The following is a 25,487-nucleotide window of genomic DNA, read 5'->3' as shown; positions in this document are numbered from 1 at the left end:
CATCTGCAGTTCCCATTATCTCTGAACAGCTCTTCATTGGCCATCTCTCCCACTGCGCGTCACAACGTATTTAAATACGAATAATAAAAATGCAAATAACGTTACCTTCCAATGGAATATAAGATGTATCAGTGTATGATAAGCGTCATGCAAATAAACATTGCGTCATAAACAGCATACATAATTAACAAGCAACATGCAAATTAGAGGCGCGTCATTACACAGCAAACATAATTACTAAACTGTATGCAAATGAGATTACCGCGTCATCCAGTGAGGTCAGCCTTTCGGTGCGCAAGCGCACTTTGTATTTTGCGGGCGTCTGGTGCCGGGCCGTGAAGATGGTTCTGAAGTGGGCCTGAAATCAGGAGAGCGACAAATACTGACTCGATGAGCAATTGGAAGGAGACAGGCAATTGCCGACGTAAATCTGTGTGTGAGAAAAATTAGGTCCGTGAGGAGATTTGGCAAGGGGGCGGGAATATATTCCAGAGGGAAAAAAAAGACCCCGAAAGGCGAATGGGTGATTGAGATGTTGTTGATGTCGGGACAACTCCAGGAGGGTTCGGTTTGAGATCCATCATCATCATCATCATCATTATCGTCACCGTCGTCAGTAATCAGTCTGCTTCGAAGATGTGGCTCAAGCTTTTCTTCCTGCTTCTCTACTTCCTCGTCCTCTTCGTGCTGGCTCGCTTTTTCGAAGCCATCGTGTGGTATGAGACCGGGGTGTTCGCTACGCAGCTGGTGGATCCCGTGGCTCTGAGCTTCAAGAAGCTCCGCACCATTCTGGAGTGCAGGGGAATCTGCTACGCGGGCCTGCCCGAGAAGAAGGATGTCCGGGAGCTGGTGCAGAAATCAGGTAACGAATCAGACTGTTTTTTAAAAAAAATGCTGCGGATGCAGAAATAAAAAAAAAACAATTTGCTGGAAAAAAGAAACACAACAAATCTGACAGTATTCGTAGAGAGAAAGCAGAGTTAACGTTTCGGGTCCAGCACCTGTTAAGAACTCATCGTAGCCAGGAAGAGATTGTGCGTATATGCCAACCCGTTCCTAGCTATAGTCAGTTCTAAAGAAGGTCATTGGACCTGAAACGTTAATTCTGTTTTCTGCCCAAAGATGTTGCCAGACAGACTGTTTTCAAAGGTGCTGTGAATTCTTTCACGTTTGCCCCCTTTCCTCCATTTAGATGCTACCAGACTTGCAGAGTGTATTCTACATTTTTATTCTAAATATTCAGGTGATGGTGGTCATGGGGAAATTCTCTCTCCAAAGCTGGCTGAACCCACACAATATTCATTTGTCGTTCAAGAAGGAATAATTTGGCTATTTCAGCTACGTTTTATTTTGTGGTGTTGGAAATCTTTTATGTTTTGATCCTGGTCCTTAAGTGTTTATTTACTTCTGGTCATCATAGATTGTTTTAAAGTACAAACATGAAAGCAAAATACCACAGGTGCTAAAAATCAGAAAATGCTGAACGAACTCAACAAGTCAAGTAATATCCATTGGGAGAAATGTTGCTGAAATTTCAGATCAATGACTGTTCATTGGTCTGAATGAAAAGTCTCAGATTTGAAACATTTAGAGATAGTGGGATCTCTAAGGTTTTGGAGTAGACCTGTAGCTTGGGTTGTGGGTGTTGAGGTTGGTTGGCTCGCCGAGCTGTTTTGTTGTTCCATAGACATTTCATTACCATGCCGGGTAAGTGCCGCCTCTGATGAAGCATTGTTGTGTTTTCCCGCCTGGTTTTTAAACTGTGGGGTCTGTTGTGATGGATTGCCTCACTTCCGGGTTTCCTTCGTAGTGGAATGCATATGGGGGTCGAGTTCAATGTGTTTATTAATAGCCTGCTTCTTGAATTCTTTCAGAAAGGAGTTTTCAGAAATTTCTGAAAAAGGCTCCAGACCTGAAACATCAGCTTTCCTGCTCCTCTGAGGCTGCCTGGCCTGCAGTGTACATCCAGCTCCACACAATGTATCTCAGACCTGAAACGTTAACGAGTGATTGCATTGGAGGCAGAGCAGAGAAGGTTCTTTTTCTCATGAAGAGAGATTGAGCAGTTTAAGCCTGTGCTGTCTCTTATTTAGAACAATAAGAGATCTCATTGAGGTATATATTGTTGAGGTAATTGGAAAGTTGATGGAGATCTTGTCCCACAAGAGGTAACATCTAGAATGAGAGGTTGTAATTTTAGGGTAAGGGATAGCAGATTCAAAACAGTTGAGAAATTGCTTCTCCCAAAGTGTTGTGCAAAGTTGTTGAGGGGAATTCACAACCCTGGAGTGCAGTGGATCACAGGATATTGAGTAAATTAAAGGAAATAGAATTTTAATTAGTAATGGCTGAAAAGTTATGGAGTGCAAGCATGATGGATTTGAGGGCAAGATGAGATCAGCCACAATCGCATTGAATGACAGAGCAGGCCATGGTGCTGAGATAACAAGGTGTAGAGCTGGATGAACACAGCAGGCCAAGTAGCATCAGAGGAGCAGGAAAGCTGACATTTGGGCCTAGATCCTTCATCAGAAAATCTAGGCCTGAAAGATCAGCTTTCCTGCTTGGCTTGCTATGTTCATCCAGCTCTACACCTTGTTATCTCGGATCCTCCAGCATCTGCAGGCCATGGTGCTGAATTGCTTCCTCCTCCCAGTTCTTATGTGCTAAAGCTTTCAGAACAGTTATTTCCAGTATTTTCTGTCCTTTTTTAAAAAAAGTACTAGAGTCTTGTATGATGTTTCTTGTTATTGAAATGTACCTAATCAGCATAGTCTAGGCCTGAAATGTCAGCTTTCCTGCTCCTCTGATGCTACTTGGCCTGTTGTGTTCATCCAGCTCTCCACCTTGTTATCTAACATTGGCAATAAGTTGTTTATCAATAGTTGTTAAAGGAGAATTGTATTGAAAATTATTTTTGGCATTTGATTTTTTTAATGTTTTCAGAGTTTACATAGGTTTAAGAGTTGCTGCATTTGATTTTGTTCCCCCATTTGTGGGTGATATCATATTGTGTTAATGAGTTTTTTTTCGGAACTATATCCTTGTTAGCGTGACTCTTCGCTATTGTTAGCATTAGAATGTCTGGTCAAAGTGCAAATGCATTAAAATCTATGCTTAAGTAATGATGCCATCTTAAAGGCTTGAGTAGTTCAGGGATAAAATTGTCCATTTTGATAGCTGTTTAAAAATTCAGCTTTTATTTCAAGTTTTTTTAAAAGTTAGATTTTATATGTCAACTTTAGATTTTAGATGTTGAAGTCACTTTTATTTACTTTTGGATTGAGGTAATCAGTTTGAAATTGTATACCTTACAATAGAATGGAGTTTTCAAGTCATGTGGCACGGGGAAAATCTTCAGCTCAATGATTCAATCCAGTTTTCTGTACCATGCCGTAGTCAATCCCATTCCCTCTCTGCATTCCCTCACCTGTATCCTGTAGCCCTGTAGATTTGGGGTAATGGGAACTGCAGATGCTGGAGATTCCAAGATAATAAAATGTGAGGCTGGATGAACACAGCAGGCCAAGCAGCATCTCAGGAGCACAAAAGCTGACGTTTCGGGCCTAGACCCTTCATCAGAGAGGGGGATGGGGGGAGGGAACTGGAATAAATAGGGAGAGAGGGGGAGGCGGACCGAAGATGGAGAGTAAAGAAGATAGGTGGAGAAGGTGTGGGTGGGGAGGTAGGGAGGGGATAGGTCAGTCCAGGGAAGACGGACAGGTCAAGGAGGTGGGATGAGGTTAGTAGGTAGCTGGGGGTGCGGCTTGGGGTGGGAGGAAGGGATGGGTGAGAGGAAGAACCGGTTAGGGAGGCAGAGACAGGTTGGACTGGTTTTGGGATGCAGTGGGTGGGGGGGGAAGAGCTGGGCTGGTTGTGTGGTGCAGTGGGGGGAGGGGATGAACTGGGCTGGTTTAGGGATGCAGTGGGGGAAGGGGAGATTTTGAAACTGGTGAAGTCCACATTGATACCATATGGCTGCAGGGTTCCCAGGCGGAATATGAGTTGCTGTTCCTGCAACCTTCGGGTGGCATCATTGTGGCAGTGCAGGAGGCCCATGATGGACATGTCATCAAGAGAATGGGAGGGGGAGTGGAAATGGTTTGCGACTGGGAGGTGCAGTTGTTTGTTGCGAACTGAGCGGAGGTGTTCTGCAAAGCGGTCCCCAAGCCTCCGCTTGGTTTCCCCAATGTAGAGAAAGCCGCACCGGGTACAGTGGATGCAGTATACCACATTGGCAGATGTGCAGGTGAACCTCTGCTTAATGTGGAATGTCATCTTGGGGCCTGGGATGGGGGTGAGGGAGGAGGTGTGGGGACAAGTGTAGCATTTCCTGCGGTTGCAGGGGAAGGTGCCGGGTGTGGTGGGGTTGGAGGGCAGTGTGGAGCGAACAAGGGAGTCACGGAGAGAGTGGTCTCTCCGGAAAGCAGACAGGGGTGGGGATGGAAAAATGTCTTGGGTGGTGGGGTCGGATTGTAAATGGCGGAAGTGTCGGAGGATAATGCGTTGTATCCGGAGGTTGGTAGGGTGGTGTGTGAGAACGAGGGGGATCCTCTTGGGGCGGTTGTGGCGGGGGCGGGGTGTGAGGGATGTGTCGCGGGAAATGCGGGAGACGCGGTCAAGGGCGTTCTCAATCACCGTGGGGGGGAAGTTGCGGTCCTTAAAGAACTTGGACATCTGGGATGTGCGGGAGTGGAATGTCTTATCGTGGGAGCAGATGCGGCGGAGGCGGAGGAATTGGGAATAGGGGATGGAATTTTTGCAGGAGGGTGGGTGGGAGGAGGTGTATTCTGGGTAGCTGTGGGAGTCGGTGGGCTTGAAATGGACATCAGTTACAAGCTGGTTGCCTGAGATGGAGACTGAGAGGTCCAGGAAGGTGAGGGATGTGCTGGAGATGGCCCAGGTGAACTGAAGGTTGGGGTGGAAGGTGTTGGTGAAGTGGATGAACTGTTCGAGCTCCTCTGGGGAGCAAGAGGCGGCGCCGATACAGTCATCAATGTACCGGAGGAAGAGGTGGGGTTTGGGGCCTGTGTAGGTGCGGAAGATGGACTGTTCCACGTAACCTACAAAGAGGCAGGCATAGCTGGGGCCCATGGCCACCCCCTTAGTCTGTAGGAAGTGGGAGGAGTCAAAAGAGAAGTTGTTGAGTGTGAGGACGAGTTCCGCTAGGCGGATGAGAGTGTCGGTGGAGGGGGCCTGGTCGGGCCTGCGGGACAGGAAGAAGCGGAGGGCCTTGAGGCCATCTCCATGCGGAATGCAGGTGTACAGGGACTGGACGTCCATGGTGAATATGAGGTGTTGGGGGCCAGGGAATTGGAAGTCCTGGAGGAGGTGGAGGGCGTGGGTGGTGTCACGGACATAGGTGGGGAGTTCCTGGACCAAAGGGGAGAAAATGGAGTCCAGATAGGTGGAGATGAGTTCGGTGGGGCAGGAGCAGGCTGAGACGATGGGTCGACCAGGGCAGGCAGGTTTGTGGATTTTGGGAAGGAGATAGAAACGGGCCGTGCGGGGTTGGGGAACAATGAGGTTGGAGGCTGTGGGTGGGAGGTCCCCTGAGGTGATGAGGTCATGAATGGTGTTGGAGATGATGGTTTGGTGCTCGGGTGTGGGGTCATGATCGAGGAGGCGGTAGGAGGTGGTGTCGGAGAGTTGGCGTCTGGCCTCGGCGATGTAGAGGTCAGTACGCCATACTACCACTGCGCCACCCTTGTCTGCGGGTTTGATGGTGCCAGTTCCCTCCCCCCATCCCCCTCTCTGATGAAGGGTCTAGGCCCGAAACGTCAGCTTTTGTGCTCCTGAGATGCTGCTTGGCTTGCTGTGTTCATCCAGCCTCACATTTTATTACATTGCCCTGTAGATTTGTTCCTCTCTGATGCCCACCCAGCTCTGTTTTGTAATTAATGATTGTCTCTACTTGCACTTCTCTCAAAGCCAGCAAATTCTGTACCCGCTGCTGCATCACTTGAAACTATGCCTCATCCTTAGGCGAACAACTTTTCTTCTTTGTATAAAATTAATTGCAATGGGATGGATGGGCAGAAAATGGTAGCCCGAGGATATATGTTTGTTTTTCTGTTGTAGGTGTGGGAGAAGACAATGAAATACTTTTGGAATGTGTGTACAACCTACTGTAAAGATAGCTGATAGCTGTGCTTTGCTAATTTAATGTCTGTTGCTATAAAAATCACCAAACACTTCGAAGACAAAATGGAAGGTAAAAGGAAAGGGGTATGGAGAAATTTTAAGAGTTTGGAAAATTGCCAGCAGTGGCTGAAAGGTTTTTTGCAGTATTGAACCAGGGGGATTTTGTCCTGGAACTGTAAAGTTTTTTTTTCTTAAATCATTAGCAGGATGTAAATTGCTGGTCAGGCCAGCATTTTTAATGTTCGCCCCTAACTGCCCAGTGACTAGTTAAGAGACAACCACACTGCTGTGTGTCCAAAGTCACGTATAGGTCCGACCAGGTATGAATAGCAGTTTCCTTCCCTAATGAACATTGAACTGGATGGGTTTTTCTGACATCTGGCAACAGTTTCACCAGTAAACATCATTTTGGGTTTTTACTGAATTCAAATTCCACCATCTTCTATTGCGGGATTTGAGCTTCTACCCCCAGAACGTTACGTGGGTCTTCGAATTAATTGTCCAGTGATAATATCACTAGGTCATTACCTACCATCATATTTTATCGCTAACATAAATTTACCTGAACAAACTTACAAATTAGGAGCAGGTGTAAGCCTTTTGGTTATCTAGCCTGCTCAACCATTTAATAAGATATGTCTGGTCTGATTGCCTCAATCGTCCCCTCGTTGGCCAAGATACCGTTCACCTCTGCCTTAAAAATGTTGTGACTATTTCCACTGCTATCTCAGGAAGACAATTTCACAGACTCATTTTTAAATTATATCCAGTTACTTTAACTCAAATTAGGGAAACTAGATCATGTAAAAATGTAGATTTTTCTAATCAATCTGTTCTGGAGATGCTATTAGACACGTGTGGAGCAGTTGGGTCTTGGGATTCAGGCCTCTTGGTCCAGAGATCTACCACTGTTTAAACATGTAATATGAGATAAGACTTGAGCTGTTAGATTTCCAGGTTTGAATCAAGATAATCAAGTATGAATTTGTCATTTAAAGTTGGGCCTTCAACTATTGACGTACCTGTTTGTCAGAAAACGAGTATTGCACCTGCCCCTTGTTTGCCGTTAAGTTGTGTACTATAGGGAGCAAATTTAGTTTAATTTTAGCAGCAGGTGGTGTGTGCATACTTAGCTACTTTGAGTTTAACATTGAAAACAATCATTTTAAACTCTTCAGACGTCCCACCTTGCATTTGCCTAAAGAAAAACAATAACCAAAATTATTATACATTATAATTTATGAATGGGATATGCAATATTATTTCAATCTTATTTCCTCTGCTGTTACTTGCTAAGAGTTTAAATTGTTATTTGTAATTTTCCTCATTCACAGTTTGTGGCATCACTGGCTGGGGCAGAATTAACTGCCCATTTGCAGAATGTTCTTGAGGGTGGTGGTCAGTGCCTTCTTGAACCTCTGCAGCCCATTTGGTTTAGATAGACCTGCAGTTCTGTTAAAGAGGGAATTTCAGGATTGTGAGCCAGCAACACTGAAGGGATGATGATATATTTCTACCAAGATGGTGAATGGCTTGAAGGAGAACTTCATTGTAGTTTTCCAAGTATCTGAGGCCCTCGTCTTTCTGGAGGGTTATGGGTTCGGAGGTGCTCAGTAAGGAGCCTGGGTGAATTTCTGCAGTGTACCTTATAGATAACACACTGCTGTGCTACTGAGTATCAGTGATGTAGGGAGTAAATATTTTTTGGATATGATGCCAAGGTGCAAGCCAAGTGTTTGTCCTGGCTGGTGTCAAGCTTAATGAATGTTGCTGGAGCTGACTCATCTGGGAAAATGGAGAGTTTTCCGTTAGACGTCTGCCTTGTGCCTTGAATGTGTTGGATAAACTTTGGAGAATCAGGAAGTGAGTTACTTGCTGCAGGATTCCTCTCCTCTGACCTCTTGTAGTCACAATATTGCTGTGGCTAGTCTAGTTCAATTTCTGGTCAATGGTAACCATCACAATATTGATGGCGGGGGGATTTAGTGATGGGAATGCAATTGACTGTCAAGGAACAATAGTTGGATTCTCTCTTTAATATTCATAGGTGTGCCAGCAATTATTACCCATGCAGAATTGTCTAAAGGGCAGTTGATTGCATTGCAGCTGGCATCACTAGTAGTGATTTAAAAACTTAGCTTGTACATATGCCCACTGATTGGGAAGGAAATCTGCCAGCCTTACCTTACATTTGAGTCAGGAACCAAAAAAAATGTGATTGACTCTGAACTACACTGAGCAGGAGCAAATTACTGCAGATATTGGAATCTGTACTAAAAACAAAAAATACTGGAATTCACAACTGTCAGATAGCATCCAGAGTGGCAGCAGATACATTCAGATAAATCTGTCCCAGAAATGTGGATTCATTCAAGAAGGAAATATGAGCAGGACAAGGTAATATGTTCCAATAAATAAAAGGAGCGGTACTGTCAAATTCTGTGAACCCTGAGTATCAAGGGCTGCTCAACATTATGTTAAGATTTAAAAAAGGAGCCTTATGACAGATACTGAGGGCCCAAAACAGGAGAGGTTTGTATGGAGTATAGAGTATGCCAGAGAGAACTTAAACGAGATGAGGTGAGCTAGGTGGGAACATGAAAAGTTACTGACAGGTAAAATAAAGGAAAATCCTTAGCTTTTTTGACAAGTACATTAAGGTAAAAGGACCACAAGGGAAAGCAAGGAAAGGAGTCCATTAAGGGACATGGTAGTGCATAGAGGCAAGGTAGGATTCTAAACGAATAATTTGTGTCAGTGTTCACTAGTGAGAGAAAGGATATGTATAGAAATTAGGGAGAAGGTCTGTGATACAAGTAAGGAAATTTAGCATTGGTTAGATTAGATTCCCTACAGTGTGGAAACAGGCCCTTCGGCCCAACAAGTCCACACCGCCCCTTGATATATCCCACCCAGACCCATCCACCTATAACCCACACACCCCGATTACTACAGGCAATTTAGCATGGCCAATCCACGTAGCCTGCACATTTTTGGACTGTGGGAGGAAACCGGAGCACCCGGAGGAAACCCATGCAGACATGGGGAGAATGTGCAAACTCCACACAGAGAGTCGCCCGAGGCTGGAATCGAACCCGGGTCCCTGGTGCTGTGAGGCTGCAGTGCTAACCACTGAGCCACCGTGCCGCGGTTCTTAGTAGTCTGGCAGGCTTAAAAGTAGATGAATTGCCATGACTGGATGAACTGGTGTTGCAAGGGAGGAAATAGAAGGGGCGTTTGCAAAAATTTTCAGTTCCTTCAGCTATTCAATAGACAATAGGTGCTGGACTAGGCCATTCAGCCCTTCGAGCCAGCACCACCATTCATTATGATCATGGCTGAAGTTGGAGCTATTCTTGGCTATTGGAACTTGAACTATTCAACTTGGAGCTCAGTGACCAGTGGTGTTCTGCAGGGATCTGTTCTGGGACCTCTGCTCTTTGTGATCTTTATAAATGACTCGGATGGGGAAGTGGAAGGGTGGGTTAGTAAGTTTGCCAATGACACAAAGGTTGGTGGAGTTGTGGATAGTGTGGAGGGCAGTTTTTGAAAGTCTTTTGATATATTTGTTGCTACAGGTGATTTGATGGAGGGTGAGCTTTATTCTGCACTTCGGGAAGAGGAAGCAACGGAATCTACCTCCAGCACCAACTTCAGTGGTGAGATGCATTTCTACGAGCAAGTGGAAGACACTAAAGATGGCATATGGCTGGTCCAAGTACGTACTTTGTTTTATTTTCTTCAAACTAAAACAAAGAACCATGGATGCTAGAAATCTGTAACAGAAATTACTGGAGAAATTTGGCAAGTCTGGCAGCATCTATGGAGAGAAAGCAGAATTAACCTTTAGAGTCTAGTGACTTTTCAGCTTGTTCCACAGATGCTGCCAGACCTGCTGAGTTTCTCTAGCAATTTCTGTTTTTGATATTTTTATTGTCTAAATTTTACATAGTGAATTAAACAATAGTCATCACTTTTTTTAATAAATAAGGCAGCCAAAGAAGCTAAGTATTATTTGAAGATAGTAGCATAAATGTGGAAAATTGCCTAGGTGTGTCCAAGTCAAATTGGCTAAGTACCCTCGACTAGTCTAGTCACTATTTTCAATTCAGTTTTATTGTCAGTGTTATCAAGATGCACTTAGATAACAGTAATCTATTCCTCAATTAACTAAGATCATGGGAACTGCAGATGCTGGAGAATCCGAGATAACAAAGTGTGGAGCTAAATGAATACAGCAGACCAAGCAGCATCTTCGGAGTACAAAAGCTCCTAAAATGCTGCTTGGCCTGCTGTGTTCATCCAACTCCAAACTTTGGTATCCTCAATTATCTATTCGCTTTTGGTCAGGGCCACTCAGCTGCAAATTCCTTTACAGCCTTGGTTCAAAAATTGTCTATAAATGTGACATAAGTGGCGACCTGGGTGACAAAGAGCCTGCAAAATTGGAAATGAGAAGGAAAGCTCATCCCTGTTTGGGAATCTCAGCACTTCAGTGCAGAAGATGTGGCTGAATCATTCGCAGGCATCTTCAGCCAAAGTGCTGAGTGGAAAATTCATTTAGATCTAATCCTCAGTCCCCAGCGTCACAGATGTCAGCTATTAGCCAATTCAGTTTATTCCACGTGCTATCAAGGCAATAGCAATGTGCTCTGATAACATTCCGGCAATAATACTGAAAATTTGTGCTCTATAATTAGCTGTGCCCCAGTCAAGCTATTTTAGTACAGATACAATACTGAGAAGATCAAAGAAGCAAAGGTTAAAAAGTATACAGAACAGGAATTTGTCAGTACTAAAAATTATATATGAAAATGCAAGGAGCAGAGCAAGTAGAGCTGTGGGGACAGAGAGACACATGACAAAATGCTAACATTGCAATAACAGAATTAATAGAATTTTCTATCACCAAGGTAACAACATAGCAGCCCGACATATGGAGGTTTCAGGCAAGCTAGAGAGGGTTTTTTTTACAAAAAGCTTAGGATGTAGCATTACTAGTTAAGGAATCAATTACAGCGAGGAAGCGTGTTGATATTCTAATATGAATGATCTAGTGAGGCAATATGGATTGAGCTCAGATATAAAGCAGAGGCTGCCAGCCTGCTAGGAGTGGACAAAGATGGAGCAACAAATATATAGGTAAATTTCTGAATGTAACAGCAAGTAGACCAGTTGAGGATGTCAGCTACCCCATATCAACCAGGATACATTGAGTGTGAAAGACACAGAGGGCACAAAAGAATTTTTTGAGCCAGGAGAAATAAGCCGAAACAGATGCGGGACAGTTCTAAGTTTAGCCTTAGGAAATGAAACTGGGCAAGTGAACAAAATGGTAGTGGAGACTATTTTGGAGATGGTGACTATAATACAGTTAGATTTGGCATAATTGTGGAAAAGACAGGAGTAAAAGTTCTAAATTTGGCATACCTGAGAGGAAATAAAACATAAGAGCAGAAGTAGGCCATTCGAACCATTGAGTTGCTCTGCAGTGAGATCATGGTTGATCTAGTAACCCTCAACTCTCACTTCTTGCGTTTTCCCTTAACACTTGTGTGATGATGCCGTCACCTTTAGACATAGAACATAGAACAGTACAGCACAGAACAGGCCCTTCAGCCCACAATGTTGTGCCGACCATTGATCCTCATGTATGCACCCTCAAATTTCTGTGACCAAATACATGTCCAGCAGTCTCTTAAATGACCCCAATGACCTTGCTTCCACAACTGCTGCTGGCAACGCATTCCATGCTCTCAACTCTCTGCGTAAAGAACCTGCCTCTGACATCCCCTCTATACTTTCCACCAACCAGCTTAAAACTATGACCCCTCGTGCTAGCCATTTCTGCCCTGGGAAATAGTCTCTGGCTATCAACTCTATCTATGCCTCTCATTATCTTGTATACCTCAATTAGGTCCCCTCTCCTCCTCCTTTTCTCCAATGAAAAGAGACCGAGCTCAGTCAACCTCTCTTCATAAGATAAGCCCTCCAGTCCAGGCAGCATCCTGGTAAACCTCCTCTGAACCCTCTCCAAAGCATCCACATCTTTCCTATAATAGGGCGCCCAGAACTGGACGCAGTATTCCAAGTGCGGTCTAACCAAAGTTTTATAGAGCTGCAACAAGATCTCACAACTCTTAAACTCAATCCCCCTGTTAATGAAAGCCAAAACACCATATGCTTTCTTAACAACCCTGTCCACTTGGGTGGCCATTTTAAGGGATCTATGTATCTGCACACCAAGATCCCTCTGTTCCTCCACGCTGCCAAGAATCCTATCGTTAATCCTGTACTCAGCTTTCAAATTCGACCTTCCAAAATGCATCACCTCGCATTTATCCAGGTTGAACTCCATCTGCCACCTCTCAGCCCATCTCTGCATCCTGTCAATGTCCCGCTGCAGCCTACAACAGCCCTCTACACTGTCAACGACACCTCCGACCTTTGTGTCGTCTGCAAACTTGCTTACCCATCCTTCAATCCCCTCATCCAAGTCATTAATAAAAATTACAAACAGTAGAGGCCCAAGGACAGAGCCCTGTGGAACCCCACTCACCACTGACTTCCAGGCAGAATATTTTCCTTCTACTACCACTCGCTGTCTTCTGTTGGCCAGCCAATTCTGTATCCAAGCAGCTAAGTTCCCCTGTATCCCATTCCTCCTGACCTTCTGAATGAGCCTACCATGGGGAACCTTATCAAATGCCTTACTGAAATCCATATACACCACATCCACAGCTTGACCCTCATCAACTTTTCTAGTCACATCCTCAAAAAACTCGATAAGGTTTGTAAGGCATGACCTACCCCTCACAAAGCCGTGTTGACTGTATTTGATCAAGCCATGCTCTTCCAGATGGTCATAAATCTTATCCCTCAGAATCCTTTCTAACACCTTGCAGACGATAGACGTGAGACTTACTGGTCTATAATTGCCAGGGATTTCCCTATTTCCTTTCTTGAAGAGAGGAATTACATTTGCCTCTCTCCAGTCCTCAGGTACGACTCCAGTGGAGAGCGAGGATGCAAAGATCTTCGCAAGTGGCGAAGCAATTGCATTTCTCGCTTCCCAAAGCAGCCGAGGACAAATCTGGTCCGGGCCTGGCGACTTGTCAATCTCAATGTTTGACAAAATTTTCAGCACAGGTTTCTTTTGTGTATTCTTTTTGGAAAGGGGTTGTAAGGCAGGGGTGTCGAACTGGCTACTGAAGACAACTTAAGTAAACATCTTTTATGGACTTGGGTTTTTTGAATTTAGAATAACAGAAGCAGCCTGGGTGTAGCTAGCTCTAGTTTTTTTAGCTTTAAGCATCAGAAGCTGTTTGCGTGTCTCAAAAGAGTTGAAAGCGTCAGTGAATGTCTGCTGGCTGTTCCACTTCCTCTGAATTTTCTTTTGTTCTTTCCTGCTGTACTGGAGAATTGCATGTAAGAATCTCTGCCTGAATTTGGCTTTTTGCCAAGAGATGTGTTTATGGTGTGTTACTATATTGCAAAAGCTAATTAATAATAGGTACTATATGTTATTGGTGAAGTTTTCCAGTAGTTAAATTACTCTAAATTCTTCTTCCTTTAGTTTTTATTTTAATTATAGTGTTTAAATTGCGTTTTGCTTAACATCAAGTAGTTTGACCAGTCACATCACATCTGGAAGAGGGTGCTTCAGATCTAGCTCTGTAGTAAGTAAAAAGGTAGGGTCTAGTCTACCACCTTAAAATGTTTACTCTGGACTGGGCTATAAAAATTGGTACGAGGTGTTAGTTAGTGTCTTTTGTTTCGAGTGTTGAATTTGGTTGGTTTAAACAGGGTGTGCCTTTTCTGATAAAGGGTCTAGGCCCAAAACGTCAGCTTTTGTGCTCCTAAGATGCTGCTTGGCCTGCTGTGTTCATCCAGCTCCAAGCTTTGTTATCTTGGATTCTCCAGCATCTGCAGTTCCCATTATCTCTCGGCCTATGTAGTAATGGCTCTTCCAGTCACACTTTTTCTGGAGGTGGAAGAAGTGATTTCGGGAGTTTCACAAGAAGTGAGCAAGGCAAAGCTGTTGGAATTGGCGGACAAGCTTGAGTTGGGCTTGCCTGGGTTTGCAAGAAAAGGGGAGGTGCTTGCAGCAGTAGCTGAATGTTTAAAATTGCTGGAAATGCCATCGAAATTTTTGGAAATGGCTAGAATTCACTTGCAGATGAAGCAGCTTGTACGTGAAAAGGAAATGAAACAGTTTGAATTATGATTAAAAGCAGAATAAAAACAGAAGGGGAGGAAAGAGAGAGATGAAAAGCAGAAAGTTCAGCAAGTGTAGCAGCCAGGAGACATTCACTGAAGCATCTAACTCTTTTGAGACCTGAAACGGTTTCTGATGATTAAAGCTCAAAAAAGAAATCCTGGTCTGTGAGAACTAGCCACACCCAGGCTGCTTCCATTGTTCTAATTTTTCTTTAAAAAAAGCCCAACGCCTACAAGTTGTTTACTTAAGTTGTCTTCAGTAGCCAATTCATCACCTCTGCGTTACAACCTCTCTTCCAAACAAACCAGGAGAAAATAACCTTTTAAAGTGACAGCATCACACTTGCAAATAATTAATGACCCAGCCTCAAGGCCCCTCTGCTGTAAAGAATTCCACAGATTCAGTACCCCAGAGAGAGGAAATTCCTCCTTGTAGAGATAACAAGGTGTAGAGCTGGATAAACACAGCAGGCCAAGCAGCACAAGAAGAGCAGGAAAGCTGACGTTTCAGGCCGAGACCCTTCTTCAGAAATTCCTCCTTATCTTCATTTTAAGTAGCTGACCCCTTAATCTGAGATTATGCCTTCGCGTCCTAGGCTCTGCCACTAGGGAAAACAACCTGTCATGCAGAAATCATATAATGCTGATCACATACATTTGGAGGGGCGGTGACACTGCAGTACTCTAGAATCTCTGAAAAATGTTCCAAGATCATGGGTTCAAATTCCACCATATCAGGAAGTGAAATTTGAATTCAATAAAATCTGGAATAAAAAGCTCACTGAATAGTAACCACATAACCACTATCAACTGTCGTTAAGAACCCAATTGGTTCACGAATATCCTTTAGGAAAGGAACGCTGCCATCTTTACCTGATGTGGCCTATATCTGACGCTATTCCCAGAGCAGTGTAATTGAATCTTAATTGCTCTCTAAAATGGCTTAGGAAGGTGCATTTAGGAATGGACAATAAATACTGGCCTGCTATGAGAGAATTATATGAAAAAAACAACTAAAATACAGAAGGCTTTACAGTTTTATTAAATGTTTTCTCACAATAATCACTTTAAAGGAGTAGGCGTACTAGAAAATAGACTCATGGAATGGATACAGCACAGCCTTATTTTTTTCCTGTGTATCCCTGCACATTTTCTCTTTTCCAGTTAATGATACAATTCCCTTTCGAAAGTCTCAATTGATCCTACCTCCATCACGTTCTGAAGCAGTGCATTTAATTCAAACATCAGTAAGGAATACTACAAAGCATTGTTTTCATCAGCTTTGACAATTAAGTTTCTTTCTTAGCATTTGCTCCAAATATATTATCCTCTTTCTTTCCGAAAACATCTAAGTATAAAGTGTCATGTTGTGTCAGAAATCTGTCTACATTCTGCAGAGTAATGAGGTCCAATGTGATTTCTGAATTGGCATATGGCTGTTGGAGATCAGGTTACAATTCTGAATAATTAACTTGTAAAGTTATTTTACAGGTTATAGCTAAAGATAAAGATCCTTTACTGTGCAAGGATCAATGGCACAAGATGGTGAAGAAAGTATCCCAGTTTGGTATACGTACAGGAGCTTTCAATTGTTCCAATGACTCCAGGTAGGTTTTACAGTTCACCATGCAACCCTCTAGTGCCTGTTTGTATCCTGTCTGTCAAAACTAATGATTGTTACAGTGTGTCCACTTGTGACTAAGAATTCCATTGTCCTCCAGCTAAATTTGGTCCTTTACTTTATTGTGAAAGATTTGATGAAAGCAGATGATTGTTAAGTATGACTGCAGTAACGATACAATGACCCCTGTATTCCTTTATTGTGAGGAAAGTAAGGGCTCACCAGGCTGTATATGTTAAGAGCACTTTGTTGACATATGAAAAGTTGTGAGGAAAATTGGTTCTCAGAAACTTGATTGAGTTTTTTTTGAGGCGATTACCGAAATGATTGATAACAGAGCAGTAGACCTTGTTTATTTGGATTTTAGCAAAGCTTTTTGACAAGGTTCTGCTTGGTAGATTAATTTGTAAAGTTTGGTTACATGGGGTTCAGGGTGAGCTTGCCAATTGGATATGTAATTGGCTTAACAGCAGGAGACAGAGTAATGGTGGAGGCCAACTCTAGGTGTGTGACCAGTGGTGTTCCTCAGGGATTGGTTGGGTCCCCTCTTGTTCATCATTTATATAAATGATTTGGATGAGAATGTAGAAGGCATAGTAAGTTTGGGGACAACACCAAAATTGGTGGCATACTAGAATGTGAAGAAGGCTGCCTAAGATTACAAAGGGATCTTGATGAAATGGATCAATGGGCTGGAAAATGGCAGCTGGAGTTCAATCTGGATAAATGCAAGGTATTACATTTTGGACTGGGTAGACTGGAGGGTCTGTTCCATGCTGTATGAGACTATGACTCTAAATCTGAGAGGCCAGTTCAATTACAATTTAAATGGTGGAAATGACCCTTGCACTAATATTAGTAGTATAGGGTTACTTGTGTCTTATCCCATCTGCAATGCTGAGGCAGCACCTAAAATTTTCTGATTCTCAACTTGTTGATTTAGGAGTTGTTTCCAGTCTGAAAAAATAAATAGTATGTTAGTTTAATTTGGATATTTATGTTCCCTACTGATCGATGTGGATGACATAGTGTATCGTATAAAAGAATTATAGGATGAAACTTTTTTAAGATGTAATTTGCAATGTAGCAACTGCCAATTGCTGATCGATTTAACAGATCCTTCCAAAAGATTATTTTCATGTTATGACTTCAGTTTTATCAGTTCTTTGCCTAGTACTTTTTCATGATCTATAGATAAGTGGTTGTGATATGTGTATTTTAAATTTACAATTAAGGATTTATTTTGAAGTTGTGGGGCTTGGTTTCAATATCAGGCAAACCAAAGCAAAAAGGTCATATCTATTTATGGCTCTGTGTGTCAATTTAATGCCTTTCATTGTCTTTAACCATAAATGAGCTCAGAAGTATACAAAGAATATCCCCTATGACTGACCATGATATGATCCCATCCCCTCCCCTCCACCGACCCCTTTTCTTCTCAACCTTTGCACTGTTTGATAGGAACAACCCAACATTTTTTATTGCTTCACTTCTATTGTCCAACTTTAATCATGGAAACCTGACAATGTGGAAAGAGGCCATTCGGCCCATCGAATATGCCCCCAGGCCCCCTGTAAACCCTCATTTACTATGGCTCATCCACCGAGTCTGCACATTCATGGACCCTGAGGCAACCCTTGTGGGTTTCTGCTGCTCAGCTGAATGTAGCCAGCATATCTGCTGCTATATTTTCCCTTTATCATCAACCTTCACCTTTGCAGACTCTGCAAATATCTCCCTCATCCCTTGTTCTTTCAAGGTATGCATCTAGGTTTTGTATTGGCTTGACTATTTCAATCCTTCATTGTTGCTTAGTGAAATTTCTGTAAATCCCTACCTAATGGTGTTACAGAGGGACAGACAGTGCACCACATTTGAAGCTGAATGGTTGTTTGAAGTAAATCTTCTGGGTAAGGAGGTCATCTCGCTCAGTTATTGTTCATTGCTGTTTGTGCATGCAAGGATGGTCATGGAGGATTTTTTTTTGAGCTGCTATAATTTCCTCCATAATTTCCTAAAAATCTCCTTGATGACCATCTTTCCGTGGACAAAGAATAATGGGTATTAATGCCAGCTTGTCCAAGATTACCTTACCCCAAAGATTTATTTAAAACAAGCAGTCAACTACATCTGGTAACTTGTCAGTCTGGCTTTCCAGTACTGCAGTCTCACATTCACCTTTGTTGTTAGACTGTCTATGGTGGATGTTCATTCACAGGAAATGAAACATTGGATGGCCAAGCTGCTGTTTTCAGTTCATTTCTATATTTTATACCTTGCCACTGAATCCATACCTTGCTGTTCCATTTTCTCAAGCTGAACCAGTTGCAGCAAAACTTACTCCCTGTATGACCCCCAAGCAGAACTTCAAATCCCACATTGTAATTAGACCAATGAGCTACTCATTGCCTCAATCTCACCCCTAACATTGACTAAATCTTGTCCCACCCTTCAATAACTCCATTGCTGACATACCAATTTCCACCATCCATAAATTGCTGCTTATTCAGCATGTATGCACCCTGTCTTCACCTATTACCCCGACTACACTGACCAGTTTTACATGGCTGACTTATTGCCCAGTCTGAAGATTTTCATCTAACAATCTCACTCCTCTCTAAATATCGTCCCATATCCAATCTTCTTAATCATGCTTTTCACAACTTTCCTAACTCGCTGTCACCTGATTTTTTTCATATTCAAGCTGCTACATAGATAATCATGTATTATTTCTGAATTTGAGCTGTTTTTATAACCAATTTAACAGGTAGCATTCGCTATTTCTCAGTATGTGATCTACAAATATTCATTAAATCAATTCACTTGTTCTATCTACAATTTTTTGTAGGTACTGCAGCAAAAGAGGATGGTTGAAATCCACATTGATAATGTCCATTCCGCAGACTAACACCTCAAAAGGGAAAGTAATGCTTAAAGAATACAGTGGGCGCAAGATTGAAGTTGAGCAGATTTTTAAATGGATAAATGCTCACGTGGCATCTCGGATCAAAACTATCCGAAACACTGACCAGCTAATGGAAGAATGGAATAAGAGTGACCGGTATCTTGTAAAGATGTACTTGTTTGCAAACCTGGACCAGCCGCCTGCATTCTACTCTGTTCTCAGTGTAAAATTTACTGGTCGTGTAGAATTCATTTTTGTTGATGTCCAGAACTGGAACAATGACAGTCGCGTGAAAGAGATTGGTGTGCATCAATTCCCGGCATATGTAGTGAAAACCCCTGAAGGAATTTATAAATATGGTAACACAACAGGGGAGTTTATATCACATCATGCAATGGATGTATTTCTTCGATCATTGCAGCCTGAAGTAAATGATCTATTTGTCTTAAGTTTAGTTTTGGTTAACTTAATGGCTTGGATGGACTTATTTATTACACAAGGTGCTACTATAAAGCGATTTGTAGTTCTTATAAGCACACTAGGAACTTATAACTCCTTATTAATAATGTCCTGGCTACCTATAATTGGATTTCTTCAGTTACCATATTTGGAAAGTTTTTATGAATATAGTTTAAAATTTTTGAGATATGCCAACACAACCACTTTGGCTTCTTGGGTGAGAGCTGACTGGACTTTCTACTCATCCCATCCAGCTCTCTTTCTCAGCACATACCTGGGTCATGGTTTGCTAATAGATTACTTTGAGAAAAAACGGAGACGTAATAATAATGATGATGAAATAAATGTTAATAATCTTGAGTGGCTGTCAAGTCTGTGGGATTGGTATACAAGCTACTTGTTCCATCCAATTGCTTCATTTCAGCATTACCCTCATACTTTGGATTGGGAAGAAGATCCTGATTTGTTGCTGGAAAGACTTGCATTCCCAGATCTTTGGCTGCATCCGTTGATACCAACAGATTACATAAAAAACTTATCAACATGGCGATTTAAAAGTGTAACTGGGCATTTTGAAGATGAAATAAGTGAAAGTTGCCATGAGACTGATAGTGATTCTGAAAACGAAAGCTCTGATGTTATGTGTAATAAATCAAGAATGAGTGATAATGAAGAGGCAGGTACAAACTTAATGCCTGCTGAAAGAAAGGTGCCAACTAATGAAGAAATGAATGCCAGTGAGAGAAATTCTGGCAATATTCCTCAAAGCACACCAAGACTACATGGAATTACAAGCATCACTGACGATGATGAGCCAGATTGGTCTACTTGGCCTAATAACATGCTACATTGTTCAGAATGTGTGGTGTGCCTGGAAAATTTCAGAAATGGCTGCTTAATAATGGGGCTACCCTGTGGTCATGTGTTCCATCAGCAGTGCATTGTTGTCTGGTTGGCAGGAGGGCGACACTGCTGCCCTGTGTGCAGATGGGCTTCGTACAAAAAGAAGCATAATTTTGTCAGATAAAGCCAGTCATCCCACACCACAATGTTTCCTGATTGTCTGAAAAGTACTTGCTATCTATTTCAGGCTCTTCTTAAATATCTTAACACTTAATATGTAATGTGATGTTTGTTAATGTTTGTGCTTTGTCGTGGTTTAAATTTAGTTTTATGTTTTATTTTGAGCTGATCCACAATATATACGCACTACATTTACTGATGAGTCTAATTAAAGTTGCCTTGTTTATTCTGGATGCTTTTTAACAGTAACACTGTAATTCTTGTTTGTTCTGTTTCAGTATGTTCATCTACTAAAAATTGACATCTACCAGAGAATAAAGAAAGAGACCTACCAATTTGATATATTTTATTCGGAAACAAAAACTAAATGAATTACACTTTTATTCAAAATATTTTTTTCTTTCTGTAGATTTGGGGACAGCTCATGATCTTGAAGTAAAAACCTGCTATTGTAAAAGAAGTCAATTAAAAACGTGTAATGTATACCTGTTTATTTTGAAGCATTCATTTTTAAAGACAAGCCAAGGAAACTGACACACTCCAAGACAGTAATGTACATGAAATAAAACCATGGATGTTTCATGCAGAAGATTAGAAATCTGATGATTAAGACACCTATGATCCCAACAGTATTGCATGGTCTATCTACTTAATATCTCTTAATTAGTGCTGAATTGCATGCTGATATGCATTGAAAAGTGGATGTCTTAAACTTTGAAGGACAAAGGTCTCTAGTGCAGATAAATCATTTCACTTTAAGTTTTAAAGAGCTGAGACCTAAGGTTTTAGGAAAGAGTCAAAGACTTGCATATCTGGGATCTAATCAATGTTTTCTTATTCAGTACCAATGGTAACTACCATAAATAGATCCTTTTCACCTGACAATCTTGAACACAGTTTCAGTACATTATCGAGTTAATGTGTAATCAGTATAATGTGATGAGAGCACAATCGATTACGGTGAGAATGCAAATTCTGTTTTTTTTCCAGTTTGTGAAATTGTGTCCCAGTGCTCTGGTATTCAGTGGAAAAATAATTGCAGCCAATTGGGATTTTGGAAAATTTAAATTGGACTACATGTAGAATTTTTTTTCAAAATTGTACATTCATTGGAATTAATTTCTTCAATAAAATTATCTTGGTATGTAAAACACCATGCTAAATAATGAGCAAATTAGTTACTGCACATTATTCCAAGTTTACAGTCATTACTGTGTTTAATTGCTTACCAGCTCCATGTATTAAATCTTTGTACTTACCTCCTGCTTGCTGTCTCCTTCCCTCTTGCAAGCACCTGTCTGACCCTTCCCCTCATTGATCATCCGATTCGTTACCCTTCCTGCTTCCATTATTTCCCCCCTGTTGTGGGTTTCGTTGTACTCAACCTGATACAACCTTGTATCATAAACTAGACAGGGATAACGTATTGAAGAATCCAGCAATGTTTATTATGTTTAGATATTAAGTCTAAACATTGCATTCCTCAGGCACATAAGTTTTGGGCTAGTATAGAGGTCTTAGATTACAACAAAACATAATCAAGCAGCATGCTTTCAGTATTGTGTCGTAGTTCAAGTGATCCCAGGTAAGATTAATTACATGATTTTAATACCATTATGCTATTATACCAAGCTCTGGTGTGGTGATGGTTTCCTGAGCATTTCTCTTAAAAGTATACTGACTGAGATATAACACAACAGCCCACTTTTTCCAAACATAAAAAAATTATTCCAAACATAAACATTGTTGCACATAAGCACATGTGGTCAATTACATAATTGTGCCAAACAGTTAAAACAGAGTTTACAAGATGAACCTTGAAATGTTTAATGTAATGGTCTGGAGGTTTTACAACTCATCCTGAACTTGTGCTCATATACCCATCTGGAGAGAATGTGTTGTTCCTATTAAACTTGTTTGTCAACTTAGTTGTTATGTCAACTTTGTTTTGGTCACTCAGCATTACTACACAGTCATTGTTGGTGTGGAAGAACACTCTGTCTCTTCATGTGTGATGAGCTGGCTGCATGTTGTGGAAACCTTTGGTATGCAAGTTACTGTATTTCTCACTCTTGTATTCTGTCTAGTGCACAGTTTTGGTAGTTCTCTACATGTTTGCTTATCAGGAATCTCCTCCAACTTTGAAGAGGAGTACTCTGTGTCAGAATAATCAATTTGATATGTTGTCAGGCACAGTTGTTTGTGCTTGTTCTGGACATAAATTGTGCTTGATGGTAATCTCTCTCATTGGTGTTGAATTTGAAAGTTTGAATTTGTTGCTCAACATCTAGTAATCATTGAATTGATAGTACATACCTTACATTCTGCTAGATCTTTTGAGCATGGATAGTGGGGTGACACTTCATATACATGTCTTGAATGAGTTTACCAGTGAACTGTGATCCACTGTCAGATGCTGTGTGTTCCAGGATGGAATAAACTGCAAAAAGCACTCATCATACTAGCAATGATTGTGCGCATTCTGTTGCAAAGACATCAAACAATGGGAAATTTAAAAATGTACTGTCACATGAATGTAATCATCCATTACACTGAATAGGTCAGTTGTTGTTGTTCACCCCCTGAATGAATGGAACATGTGAATGAAGAGATAACAGTGTGGAGCTGAGGGAGCACAGCAGGCCAAGCAACATCAGAGGAGCAGGAGAGTTGATGTTTCTGGTCGGAACTCCTCTTCAGAAATGTCAATTTTCCTGCTCTGATGCTGCCTGGCCTGCTGTGTTCCTCCAGGTCCACACTATTATCTCGAACTCCAGCATCTCTAGTTCTTGCTATTTCATCACGTGAGTGAAGATGTTTGCTCCAATGATGGGGTTCGTATGTTTGTCATGCCTTGTGTTCCCATGTCGTTGAATACTCTGATTTCATGCCTGACCAGTTCACAGATTGTGCTTCAGTACCCGTGGGTAAGGTATCTTGGCATAATGTTTTCTTACTGAGACTTTGTTTCCCTTGAAAATAGTTTGTAGTGCCGATTTTGCATTATATTCTTGCATTATACTGGTCATTTAATGTAGTATTTAATACTTGGTAAAATACAATAACATAAAACATCCAGGGTAGAAACAAGCCATTCAGCCTAAATTGTCGATGTTTACGTTGTGTCTGCTCTTATTCCAACATGCTCATCTCGGGTGTACAGGTACAAATTTGGCAAATCTGACGGTCTTGTTATTGAAAGAAACTAGCAAGTACTTGAGAAAAGAAAACACCGATGTGCTGAATGGCTGAGCTTTGTTCTGATGTGATATAATCATTTTAAAAGGACTGGAATAAAAAGAAGGTGAGCTATTGATGTAAAATTGAGAGAACTGTCTCCTTGTACTTTTTAATCATATAGTATGTTTGCATGAATGTTTATTGTTCACTTGGCTTAACAGTCTAAATACTTTGAATCTTTTATCAAGACGATTATAATAGTACCCACAGGTCACAACAGATTACATGAAGATATTTACATGTATGCCACTAATATCAATCGTTTTGGATCTTGCCTAAATCTTTTTCCAGCTTTATTTTCAAATGAAAACTCAATTTATTTACTGCAGGAATTTGTAAAGCATGCTATTGTTTGTAATCAGTTTTCTTTCCTATGATAAGAAGAAAGGGATGTGAGAGATAATAAAATGAAGGCCTGCTAATGATAAATGGAAACTTGAACAGAGTGATAGATGTTTTGTTTTGAAAAGGTTTGCATTAGATTATCTGCAGGTTGATATTTTAAACCATTGTTAATTCGTATTTCTGAAAATAAGTTTAACATTAAAAGAAGAGCAGGAGTAGGCCATTCAGCCCTTTTTGAGTCTACTCTGCTATTCAGTGTTATTATGATTGATCATCCAATTCAGTACCTTGTCCTGCTTTGTCACTTTGACCTCTTAATCCTCTCTTGAAATTCTTCAATGTTTTGACCTCAGCAGTTTCCTGTGGTAAAGAATTCTACAGGCTCATGACTCTGGGTGAAGAAATTCTTCCTTATCTCAGTCCCGAGAGGCCTACTCCTTATCCTGCATCTGTGACCCCTGAATCTGGACTCGCCGCTCATGGAGAAATCTTTCCTGCATCTACCCTGCCTGATCTTATTAGAACTCTACTTTCTAATGAGATTTCTTCTCTTCTCCCCCCACCCCCACCAAACGCTGTCATTATTTTAACCTCTAGTGAATATAGTCCTAGCTGATTTGAATCTCTCCCTGTACATTTGTCCTACCATCCTGCAAATCAGTCTGTTAAATTTTTATTGCACTCCTTCCATAGCCAGAACATCCTTCTCCAGATCAGGAGACCAAAACTGCACACAGTCACACACATGACAGCAAGACATCCCTGATCTTCAACATGATTTCTCTTGTTATAAAGGTCTTATTCACTACTGGCTGCTCCTGTGTTTACTTTCAATGACTGGTTTGTAACAAATTTTCCTGTAGCTTTTATTTTTCCCCTTTTTAATTATATTTCTAATTCCAAATAATACTTTTATCTAAGTTTCACACAAATGTTTCTCATCTGTTTATTTTTGAATATTTTTGCTTAGTAACCTGGTGTCCCAAAAGAAGTAGCAAGTAAGATAGTTGATGCATGAGTTTTAATTTTCCAAAAATTTCTATGTTCAGGAATGGTCCCATAAGCATGTAGTATAGCAAATCCTGTAATTTTAAAACAAGGGAGGGAGGCAGCAAGCTACCTGGTACATAACCTACTATCTGTAATATGGGAAATGTTAGACGCTATTATGAAATAAGGTACAGCAGGGTGCACCTCCAAAAATGGTGCCAATGATCCAGGAATCTAAAACCCTCCCTCTCGCACCAGTACTTGAGCCACACATTCATCTGTCCTATTTTCCTATTTCTATACTCGCATGTGGCACCGGGAGTAATCCAGAGATTGATCCAGAGTAATCCATTGAGATCTTGCTTTCTAATTTCTGCCAGCTCCCTGAATTCTTGGTGCAAGACCCCATTCCTCACTTTGTCCTGTAGTGTTCAGCTGTTCAATGATTGTACCAACCCCTGGCAATGTGCCATTTCTGGAGTCCCGTCTTAAGCTACAGAAATGCCTGTCTGCCTCCCTGACTAAAGAATCCCCAGTCAC

At 41.5% G+C, this 25,487-nt stretch overlaps 1 protein-coding gene across 2 annotated transcripts in view; it reads left to right on the top strand.

Moving 5' to 3' along the window:
- Positions 1 to 276: 276 nt before the first annotated feature.
- The window catches only part of rnf103 (ring finger protein 103), a 75,541-nt gene continuing 50,330 nt past the window's right edge, over positions 277 to 25,487 (top strand). The window contains exons 1-4 of one of the 2 annotated variants that reach the window (XM_048532112.2): positions 277 to 862; positions 9,723 to 9,862; positions 15,856 to 15,971; positions 18,834 to 22,419. In XM_048532112.2, the coding sequence (XP_048388069.1) occupies positions 637 to 862; positions 9,723 to 9,862; positions 15,856 to 15,971; positions 18,834 to 20,376 (2,025 nt within the window). In that variant the 5' untranslated portion in view covers positions 277 to 636 and the 3' untranslated portion in view covers positions 20,377 to 22,419. Of the gene's footprint in view, positions 863 to 9,722; positions 9,863 to 15,855; positions 15,972 to 18,833; positions 22,420 to 25,487 lie in introns of those variants that run through there. The other variant, XM_048532119.2, reaches the window with a different exon arrangement.

The sequence above is a fragment of the Stegostoma tigrinum genome, chromosome 1 (assembly GCF_030684315.1).
Source record: "Stegostoma tigrinum isolate sSteTig4 chromosome 1, sSteTig4.hap1, whole genome shotgun sequence".
In the NCBI taxonomy this organism is placed as follows: Eukaryota; Metazoa; Chordata; class Chondrichthyes; order Orectolobiformes; family Stegostomatidae; genus Stegostoma; species Stegostoma tigrinum.
This window is presented reverse-complemented; position numbering and strand designations above follow the sequence as displayed.